General features: G+C 43.0%; 1 protein-coding gene across 2 annotated transcripts in view; it reads left to right on the top strand.

Annotated features, from left to right (window-relative positions):
- Positions 1 to 8,837: 8,837 nt before the first annotated feature.
- SERPING1 (serpin family G member 1) overlaps positions 8,838 to 11,798 on the top strand; it is an 18,528-nt gene continuing 15,567 nt past the window's right edge. Inside the window, exon 1 of one of the 2 annotated variants that reach the window (XM_081922975.1) lies at positions 8,838 to 9,060. In XM_081922975.1, the coding sequence (XP_081779101.1) occupies positions 9,001 to 9,060 (60 nt within the window). In that variant the 5' untranslated portion in view covers positions 8,838 to 9,000. The remainder of the gene's footprint in view (positions 9,061 to 11,798) is intronic. The other variant, XM_081922976.1, reaches the window with a different exon arrangement.

Genomic DNA, 11,798 nt, shown 5'->3' with positions numbered 1-11,798 from the left:
AGTTAACTAGGAAAGAGGGGAATAGGCGAAGAAGGGTGGGAAACTGTAGGGCAGGGGTGCTAAACATAACTCAGGCAGGCACCCTTCAGAACATTGTGGACCATCCTCTCTGCTTTCAAAACATTTCGGTGGTTGAAGCCTCTGCCTCCTGAGTCACTGTTTGCCACATTCTGCAGCCACCAAATTGGTCTTAGCTGAAATGAATGGGCAGTGTCTGTTTCCAAGAAAGGGATGCCACACCTCACAGAAGTGGGGAGGGGTGGGGTGGGGGGACTCAGCCGTGTTGCTTTCACATATAGAAGCCTATTTGAGACATATGGAAAAGTTCAAAATGGCTGTTGCCTAATCATGACAGAGTTTGAAAATAAATATTTATTTTCAAATTTTGTCATGATTAGGCAACAGCCATTTTGGACTTTTCCATAGGTCTCAAATAGGCTTCTATATGTGAAAGCAACTCTGTCACTATTAGGCAACAGCCATTTTGAACTTTTCCATAACTTGGCTGGCAGCGGCTGGCAAAGGACCCAGTTAGGCAGGTTTCAGACAGTTCAAGTGTTCCCAGGACTAGAGACATCAGAGCAGGACGACCTGCTAATTTTCACAGGCTGCACAATCCCAGTCAAACAGCACCTGCTTGTATCTCTTGAAATACTTGCCAGAAGTTGCTTTTGTCACCTAGGTTCTGTGTATCATAGAATCATAGAGTTGTAAGGGACCTCAAGGGTATAAAATAGATAGGTGGGGGGGTGTAGCTTCTTTTGTTATTTAAAGGTATATAATATTGTTTTATAAATGTATGAGCAGGAATTGGTGAACCTCACCTATTGGATAAAGGGAATTGAATATAAGGAAAGAATTGTGACCCAGAGATAAATATGTAACATCAAGCAGCAGTGGGGAAAACAGCATCTAGGATCATCATCATCATCATCATCATTTTAATTTGCATACCATCCTTCTATCTTGCAATACTCAAGGCGGTTTACAAGCTGAAGAAACAGAAAATGTACACCTTATAACAATCTAATGCAATACAACAATGTGATAATAAAACATAATTTTAAAATAAGCAACTTACATCAAAAAAGAAACATTCAACAATCATTAGAACAGTATAAAATAATAATATCAGCATATAAAAGTTAAACAGAGATTCACTCTTAACGGTTACAATAAATAATTTCTAAACTACAATAAATAAAACAACAGCAAGCCACAGTACATCAAATAATACAATACAAACTGAGAAGCAGAGACTAGAGGGTGGAGCAAGGCAGGTGGAGGAAGGCCTTGCCTGATGAAGTCAACTTTTTGGAAATATTGTATTAAATTTGATGTCATTTGGCTCTGATTTGTTAATCTTTATTGCCCCCCTCCAGTTATTTAATTGGCAAAAAAGGAATGCACCCCGAAAGTAATCTAGTTCAACTCCTCAGTGCAGGAACCTTTCACCCAACATGGGGCTCAAACCCAGGACCCTGAGATTAAGAGTCTCAAACCACTAGTAGGCAGCTGTGTACTGCAGTCCAGCGATCCTTCGGTTGCAATGCTAAACACACTTGCTAGGGACTTGCTTCTGAGTATGCATTCATAGGGATGCACTGCATAACTGTGAAATTTTCAACGTGCTTTTGATTATATCCACAACAAAAAGAATGGAGGGAAACGGCTAGGCAACATTTCCCCCCAAAGTGAATAGGGACAAATAAGTAGGGATGGGAGAATCTGTCAATTTGAGTTTCTTGTTTTCCAGTCTTAATTTCAGTTCTTCACATTCATGTGTAAAAGTTCTAATGAAAGTTACTCAGCATTTTTGTGTTAATTTCCCCCAGCATACATACACATTTGTATGCAATGTCGCCTAACATATGCACTTTATTCTAAAGCAATGTTCCCTTACGTTATGCATTTTGGTGTGTTGTTTTCATGACTACACACATCTTTATGCACACTTTGCCCTGGGATATGCATTTTTGCACATGTTACTTGGCTGGAGAGCTACATTGCAAAATTCAGAAAAGTGTGAACTTTGAAGGATAGCTGTGGAATTGCTTTGGAAAGCGCAGATTAGGGAGCTTCCCCTTTAAATGTAAACTGAATCCAATTTTCCCCTCAGTCCTACAAATAGCAAATTAATTTCTTCTGCATTTTAGTGCAACTTTATCAAGCACTCAAGAATAAAAGGAAAACATCACTAGGCCTAGGCATATTTCATGTCACAAAGATATTTCTTGAGACATCACTGTTTAGAGCCAATCAGTCCTGAACAGCAATTCCTTCTTCACTGACAAATGCTGCAGTGACATGAGCAGTGGAGACAAGTATGGCAGTGGGGGCCACTATCCCACCCTGCAGCATAGACCACTGACAATATGTTTCCCAATTTGTTACTGTCACTGCCACTCCTGCCTAGGACTCATCTAAACTTACATTTTTGCCCTGCACTTTCTAGGCACAGGCCCTCATTTTCCTGTTTCATGTCTGAACACTTTCTTTTTTGCCCCACCACTTTCCCCAGGAAAACCCGCTATTAAACACTGAATCAGAACAAATGGCAATTTTGGTCCATGGATTGATGTTTGCTCCAACTCAGTGGTAAAGTGCAGTGCTTCACAGGGAAACAAACAAACAAATGCTCAGATATTAAATCTGGAAAGCCTGGACCCAGAAATGCAGAGCAAAGTTAAATAAGGACAGGGCAAGTAAGCTTATACTGTAGTTTATTTAACTGGGAATAGAGGGACTGCCTGATGATATCCCAGTTTCTTATAAGTCAAGGGCATGTTCTTTCTGCTCATTGACATTTTGTTCCAAAACGGGGACTAAAAAAATTGGTTTCATTCCCATCCTTGTAGTTGACCTGATCAATTACCTCATGTCAAAAGCTCTCCCCTTTTTGTGCTTCCATTTCCTCCTTTACTGGTGTGTCTGTCTGCCCCTATCCCTGTTTCCCACCAGATGCTTTTGTGCAAGGACAATCACAGCGGAGACACCTCCACCTGTCCCCACCCGTGACCTTAGTCATGGGACTTCTCTGGTGTTCCTTCTACAGATCAGTCATGGGACTTCTCTGGTGTTCCTTCTAAAGATACTGTCTCTTGGTTGTGTAAGTCATTCCAATTTGCCCTAAGGATAAGTCAGATGTTTCTGTTAGAGAGGCAAGTAGCCATACGTCATCCTCAGCCACAGACGCACATGCCCTTGTCGCCTCAGGCGACAAAACACATACAGATATGTACACACAAGGGAGTTGACTGAGTGCAGAGTAAACAGGAGTGTGTATACAGCCTTTATGTCCACTGAATGGTGGGCACTGCTGCCCCTCACATAGAATCCTATTACTTTATGCCAGAAAACTCAGGCAGCACAGTCTTCTGGATGGAAAAAATGTACAGGGCAACAGGTCCACTGGCTTGGCCCTGGAGCCCTATGTTCCCAGGGGTGCTCCCGCTGCACACACGCAGGCATTTGATGTCAGCCTGCCTGCCAGCATGCCTGATGTCAGCATGCACACGTCATGTGCTCACGCATGCGCTGGCACAAAAATTTGTGGGTGCCTGGCCCCTTCATGGGGCTGGAACACCTAAGGCCCCAGGTACCCAGTGCCTATGCAAGGCAACCTGGAACAAGGGGCTTGCAGAGAATACCACAACCTTGGTGCTAAATATGTACAGCCACATTGACAATGGCTTCTTTTAGGAATTACAGGGAATGAAATTAGAAGAAAAGACTGTAAACTTTTTCAATATGCAGCCACAGCAGCAAGAATTCTACTGGCCCAGAAATGGAAACAAGAGGAAATACCGACAATAGAAGAATGGAGACTGAAGCTGACTGACTATGCAGAATTGGACAGATTAACCGGGAAAATTATATATCTTCAAGACCAAAAGCTCATCGAGGACTGGGGGAAATTTGTTGAATATCTGAAAAGAATATGTGATGTGCAAACAACACTGGTGGGATTTCAAGAAGCACTGTGAAAGCAGAGATATATTGTTAAAAAGAAATAGCAGTGGGAGGGAAGTTTAATGGCAATATAAACAGAGGAATGCGTAAACTGAGAAGTAATTATGGATGATTGTCAGAGAAGTCGAAGGAAGTCTAAAAAGAGTCAAATTTGCGAAAATTTGTGAAAATTTGACAGAATTGTATATTTGTGTTGGAAAATAATAAAAATTATTTATATATATAAAAAGACAATGGCTTCTGTCTTCATATTTTAATTAGTACGGTGACGCCAAACTAAATGCCTGCTTTTGATAACAATTCTTTGCAACGCAAGTGTCCTGTTCTGCATCCCACACATTCTGCCAAAGTTTTGAAAACTGGACAAATTGACCACCAGTCCAACTTAATCACCTGCTGTGATGGGCTCCAAACTATCCTAATAGTTGAAATGTCACAATGGCACCCATCATCAGCCACAGGAAGCTCTTTGCAGGAAGTGTGCTTGCTTCTTTAAGGCACACCTAGACAAAGGATGGGTTGCATTTTTGAGATGTTTCTGAGAGAGCTACAAGATGAGTCAGAGAGGCCTTGCTTGCAGAATATTTTGCATGGAAACCTTTGCTGTTTAGTGTGTGTTTCTCACCCCTCCACCCACACTCCCGACACACCCCACACACGCTCCAGAGAAGCAGTTTTTTTCCTGCCATGGAGCTGACACAATATTAAAACAAAGAGCCTGACCTGTTGAAATTTTGCCCAACCTGTACCTGTATAAGGCAAAGGAGCTTGGCCTGAGAAGGAATGGCATACCTACATTCAGCGTCTCAACTACTTGTAGTCTACACTGAACCCACCTCAGTCACTTCCCCTTTTGCATGGCCCATGGAAATAGCTTGCGTTATGTGTCTAGTGTGCATTGGGTTGCCTGCATAGTTCAAGATGCAATGCTGGCAGCTGGGTGAGCCCATAGCATTATCATAACTTATTCGGGAGGTGAAGTCTCCTTTTTAGCATTAAAGTGCTGAAACAGCACTTTTTTGGCGGGGTGTGTGTGCGTGCAAACAAGGGGAGAAAGTCAGTTGGAAACTCAGATACAAATCCAGAGTTCAGGTCAGATCAGGGGACCCACGGCTGCTTTTCCTTCAAAATAAAAGTGGTGGTGTTAAGCATACTTTTTAAAAAAGAGTGCTCAATATTAATACTATATTAAGCACACATTTAAGAAGCATCCTTGATACTAGCATTATTATTTTGAAGGTGAAGTGGTTAATCTCTAGAAAATTCTGCAGCAGCTGAAATCTGGAAATTCTTGAATTTATTAGCTCTGTCTCCTCTAAACTGTGATGTGTGAGAAGTGTCTGTGGTTCTGGCGAGGGAAATGTGTCTTACATGTGCCCTTCCTGCAAAGGTTCAGTCCTAACACTGAAAAGGAGATGCCATGTCTCAGCTCTGGTGACTCCTCCTGGGCCACATCTGGCGACCAAGCTGCCCAACCAACAGCCGATGCTTCCCAGAGAACATATTTCATTAAAACTAAGGGATATATTAGGGTGTCACTTGTATTAGCTATGGCAAAGGTAGCGGGGATTGATTCAGCTTGCATTTAAATTGTAGTTCACTACACAGATTCTTTTGGTGGGACTCTTCTTGAGACTGCAAGAAGATCAAACCTATCCATTCTGAAGGAAATCAGCCCTGAGTGCTCACTGGAAGGACAGATTGTGAAGCTGAGGCTCCAATACTTTGGCCACCTCATGAGAAGAGAAGACTCCCTGGAAAAGACCCTGATGTTGGGAAAGATGGAGGGCACAAGGAGAAGGGGACGGCAGAGGACGAGATGGTTGGATAGTGTTCTTGAAGCTACCAGCATGAGTTTGACCAAACTGCAGGAGGCAGTGGAAGACAGGAGTGCCTGGCGTGCTCTGGTCCATGGGGTCACGAAGAGTCAGACATGACTAAATGACTAAACAACACACACAGATTCTGCTGTGAGAAGAGACTTGACTTTCTCTGATGTTGCTTTCTCTGATTCATTTGCAACAATGCTGCACTCACTTCTCAAAGCAGGGCCAAAATAGAAACTTAATTTCAGGGCATGCGCCTAAATAGATACCTAATTTCAGGGCATGCGCCGCGTACCAGACAAATGGGACTTCACATTAACAATGTAGTCCCTGAGGACACAGTGAAACGACAAAAAGCTGGGAACCAGTAGAAATATTTTGGAGGGGCAGGATCTCTCTCTTGGGATCTGAAGTAGGGTAGTTTCCACTGCACATGCCAATTGCCTTCATGTATTCTTCAACTTGATTATTTGTAGGTAAAGCAAATATTGCAAAAATGGCACCAGTTTCCAGTGCTCTCTCCCCACCCAAGGAAACCAAACTTGGGCCATGCTGCCATCTCACTGCGAGGAGGAGTGAGCAACAACTGTTTCTTTGACCACCCCAAATGATACCTCTGTGCCAAATGCGGGAAGAAAAACAGATGAGATCACATATTGTGAAAGAGCTAAAAGCTTGATTTGGAGTCTGTCTGTTGTTGCTGGTATGTTGATGATACTCAGCTCTTTTTCTCCTTTTTGCCACATTCAGAGGAGTCATGTGGAAGTGCTGAATTGGTGCCTAGGTTCAGTTAGAGCCTGGATGAGGCCTAGTAAACTCATGTTCAATCCAGAAAAGATGGAGGTCTTGTCAGTGAATAATTTGTCTGATGTAGTGTTTCTGGACAGAGTTGCTCTCTGTCTCAGAGTCTTTCTGGACAGAGTTGCTCTCCCCTTGGTGGGCCAGACTTGCTGTTAGATCCAGTGTTTACCATAAAAGGCTCCAATGGCCCCTGTAATATGAAGTACTATTCATCAGCTGAGGCTGGTATTCCCGTTGTTGCCATCCCTCCTGGGCAGAGGTATCTTGTTGCTAATGGCAACAAGTGTTGCTCTTTTTGCAGCCCATGGGGCGGGGACATACTCTATTGCTCCTGGGGGACTTCAGGGGCTAGGATCTCAGTCCGTTTTCTCAAAATACTTACCAAATAGAGTGGGGTTCAACATGAAGCATAGTCTCAACAAGGCAAAGTAAGTAGCAGAGAGTGTTCCAGGCAGGCAGGGGAATCCGGAGCTAAAGACCTATGCTATTTCCAGCAACCAGGAGACTGGACTTTATACAATGCATGAATATGTACTTTCAGTTTCAACACACCTTCTGCTTTGTTTCTGCTAGTAAAGCCAAAGGAGCAGACCAGATGTGCATGTGTTTAAGGAGCAGAGGAGCACGTGAAGCAGATGCTCTCCCACTGAACTACAGCTGTTTCCCATCACCAAAGAGGTGAGGTAGCTCATATTTGTATAGCGCTGTGCATGGAAGCCCATCGACGAAGGTATGAACAGAAAGAGCTCAGGGAAAGCAAAAGTTTGTTGTGCGTACAGAGATCTATAATTCTATTATTCTATCCACAAAACATACACTTATGACAAACATTGCAAATAAATCTTTATTCTAGCAAAGTCTTCTCATGAGTCTGCACTGGCCTAACTTTCCTCAACTACTCTTGGGCATAAAGGTGGGGTATGTGACTTGCAGAGCTCAAATATACTCGTATAGCAAGCTTTTCCAACTTGGTGCTCTCCAGACATTTTGGGGACTACAGCTGCTATGAGATCCAGACAACACAAAATGTCAGGATGGCACCAGTTGTTTATTATTATTATTATTATTATTATTATTATTATTATTATTATTATTATTTTAAATTTGTATACTGCCCTACATCTGAAGGCTGCAGGGTAGTTCCCAACATAAAAATGCAAAATGAAAAGACAAAATACATAACAAAACAAAAACAAAAACAAACCAATAACCTTCCTTCCTCATATAATTAGCATATATAAATCTGAAACAAATATTATCCTTTTACTTGGAGGGTGAAGTTCCTATTTTTTGGAGCTGTTTCAATTAGCTACCCTGTTTATACCAGTTTGAGGAAGGCTTCACTACAGGAGTCAAGCCTTGCTGACTACAACCTAGACCACCATCTTGGGGAAGCTGGTTAATCATATATACCTAAAATCAACTCCCTTCCCTGAAATTTCTAATATCTTCTTAATATGTTATTTAACCAACTTTGAACCATCTAAGACTTCTATACTTCTATCATTACAGCCAACTTTATTTATACCTAATTGCTCCTGAAATTTCCTTATCAAATTGAATTCATTAGATTTATGATTATATTTCCATTTTCTGGCATATAGCATCCTAACCATTATTAAATACACAGACACTGGGTCTGATGAATAGATTTTGTTTTTCCAATAATTGAACAGAAACAAGAAGCAATCTAAAAAGATTCCTGTCCTAAAACATTTCTCTAATAATATTGGCAGGCGGCAGCCGTGACCGATTGTTCCTTCATCTTAGCTCACTCCCACCATAAATGAATAAAATCCTCTTAGTCCTCAGGCTGGCATGCTCCCATTCCTGCCTCATGATTTACAGGAATTCTCATTTTTTAGAGAATTAATCCTTAATTTTTAACTAACTACTGCCTGCAGCCAACCAATGAGATATAAATAAACCCCCTTTTCCCTCCCCCATGATCCACTCAGAAAGTAGATAAGGTATGTCACAACAGTTGGGCCATATTGCTTGAAGAATTCCCCACAGAGAAGGTAATTTCTTGAACTATTTCTTTTCTACTTGAGAAGTAATTCTGTCCTCGGCCTTCCCCTCCTTTGACAGTTTTCTTATTTCATCACATCTTCTAATGATTTCCTCTCAAGCCAGGGAAACTAGGGAACTGGAATTCCCCTGAAGTCCATGAATCTAATGTTTTCTTTAGGCACGTGATCCGAGATTGCGAAAAATGGGAGAGAGGAGCCTGCAAGCAGCCAGAGAAGGGGGGCAAGGAGAGGAAGCAGCTGACTGGAGCAGATATTATTCAGAAATTTCTCCAGTGAGGAACTGTGTTAGTCCCATGCAGGGAGCAAGTGCATTCATCTTCTTTGGGGATTAAATTCAAGTTTCTCTCTTTGGCAGGATTTCTGCCACCATGAAGATCTGGCTGATCCTCCTAGGCCTGGCCGCAACTCTGATCCCAAGCTTCTCACAGGTGAGTAGCAGAGGTGTAAGCAACACAGAAAGGGATCAGACTAGATGACATCTTAGGTTACCTTCCAGTTAGGGCCAGCCCTGCTCCCTAATATTAGGCAGAGTGGTTTGGAGTGCCACGAAAAGCAGGAGAGGGCTTATTTATTTAACAACTTATTAGTGCATTTTTGATGCCAGGAAAGGGAGGGCTCCTTGTGGGATGTTCTGCCTCAGGTGCCAAAACAACTTGCCCAGTCTTGGGTAGTTATTTATGCAGCTTGACTTGGGGAGGAGAGGAGGCAACATTCGTTGTTCGGTTTCAAGCAGCCAAATACCTTCAGCTGGCCTTCTTTCCAGCTCTGCTCTTCTGTTATTACATACTCCTCCCCAGCTTCAGAAAGATCCCTACAAAAGACAACAGCAAACCAGGAAGAGGCAATGGCTGTGCTATTTATTTTAATTTATTTATTGAATTTATATACCACCCTATACCCGAGGTCTCAGGGCGATTCACAGAACAAAATCAGAATGTAAGACCACAAAATATATAATCAAAATAAAAACAACAGCCCAATAACCCCCCCCCAAACCCCCCATGTTTTAAAAAGGTATAGAATGCCCACTTTGGGCTCTGATCCTGCCCACTGTCAGCTTCAGTCCCACCCGCCACGGACATGTAGAAACCCCAGACAGTTTACTCCCTGAGGTAATGTGGCCCTTGACAAAATATTGTCCACCCCTGTCCTAAATGATCCACAGCATGCTTATTTGAAAGTTTACTCCCCTCAAAGTGCAGAGGACTTGGTAATGGGAAGTACTGTTCGTTCTCCTTTAGAAATCTAACATGCAGGACAAAGCTGCACCTTTGAAATGCACTCTGCCCAGCCCTTGCCTCCCCCACCTGCCTGGCCTGCACTACTTTGTTTTGGTTATATAGTAGTCCTTCTACTGGTTGCAGAAGGCTTCTGACCTGGACACATATCAGTCCCAAGGAGAGCTGGAGTCATGCCAAGATGCAGACTGGGAGATTCCTGGTTCACACTTTGCCTAACCTTACCATTGTTACTTCCTGGTTTTCAAGTTGCATTTGGAACAACTAACTCTCAAAACCTATAGCCTGTTGTGGGAATCTGTCGCTGCTACAGGTGTGTCCAGCAGGGCCCCAGGACAGTTTAGGATCCACATTCAGATTGCAGTGCTGAACCATCTGCCAGCAGGCTCCTCCTTGTCCTGCTTATTTTAACACATGGGATGCTGAAGCCAATGAGAGCAGCAAAGCTATGGGAGTCTTTCAGTGGCTTCTGGAGAACCGGTGGTGCTCCCTGCTCCCAGAGTTTTGGCACCTTTATGCCTCTTGAAAGGGCCCTCCCAACTCTATAAAAATCAACATGCACATGCTCAGGTTTGGGGTTATTTTTAAAGCCGTATTATTTTAAGGCTCCATTGGCAACCTCAGTGCTGCAATGAGGAGGAACGTATGTGAAGGAAATACAAGGCAGCCTGGCTGGTGGAACACTGAGTGGACAGCACCTGCCTTCCCAAGATCCTTCTCTCATCCAAGTTTCTCCTTTCTAGTAGGAGGCAAGGAGAACTGGGCTCTGTTGCCTGGGCAGGAAAATAAGCCCAAGATTCAGATGTTGCTTTCTTTTGAGGCAGTGGGGAATGGAGGACATTGAGGGTTAATTAGAGAGGGGCTCCTCTAGGGCAGAATTGGGGTCAGAAATTACCGTATTTTTTGCACCATAACACTCACTTTTTTCCTCCTAAAAAGTAAGGGGAAATGTCTGTGCATGTTATGGAGGGAATGCCTACGGGTGGCATGCCTACAGATTTCCCTCCTCTAAAAACTATGTGCGTGTTATGGTCGGGTGCGTGTTATAGAGCGAAAAATACGGTAATTGCAAATTAATCAACTGAAGGGTCATCAGGGTGTGTAATTGATGGTAAGTAAATTCACTGAAGGGGCATTGATTTGAATTGGAAGTTAGCTCACCTGCCTTCGTTGGTGTGGGTGTTATGCTGAGGCAGGAAAATGTGTGGTCAGAGGAGTGTTTGAGTACTCAGATCTCATTTTTTTGCATTGTAGTCTCTCGGGAAGGTTACTTGTCTCCAAGCACCATCAGTGCTTCTGTGACCTGGGTGTCCCCTTGGAGCAGAAACATGTAGGATTCAAGAGTGGGTGGGTGTTTTGGGGTCTCTGACCCAATCTCTGCTTTGCACTCAGGTTCTTGGGCAGGCTACTTGTCTCTAAGCACCATCAGTTTGCCTTCTGTGAAATGGGTGCTTTTGGGTTGCAGTATCAAATTCAGGGTCAAATATGTGGTTTGGTATTTAGGACTCAGATCTAACCTCTGCCTTGTATTTGCTTTGTGGTCTTGGACACTTGTCTCAGTCTAGTCCAATGTTCTGTATGTATGTGGTTGTGGACAGCCAAAACCATCTGGCAACCTTAAAAGTAGGACATGAGGACAGCAGTACTACTTCCTTGTTAATTCTCCTGCATTTAGTATTGAAAGAGAGAGAGAAAGATTGGGAGGGGGGGCGTGTTATGATGTGGTATGAGCCTCATCTGTGTACATGAGAAAGAGAGGAAGGCTGTGTATGTTGTCATCTCCTGGGCTTACCCCATCTCAGATAGCTGCATGCTTTCAATGACATCTTGAATATATTTAATTTCTTCGTCATATTTGTCAGGGTAAATAACAAGTTATCCAGTGGGCCTGCCTACCTGTCCATCACCTGACATCACAAACTCCACTG

The sequence above is a fragment of the Podarcis melisellensis genome (assembly GCF_964234715.1).
Source record: "Podarcis melisellensis genome assembly, chromosome: 1".
Taxonomy (NCBI): Eukaryota; Metazoa; Chordata; class Lepidosauria; order Squamata; family Lacertidae; genus Podarcis; species Podarcis melisellensis.
This window is presented reverse-complemented; position numbering and strand designations above follow the sequence as displayed.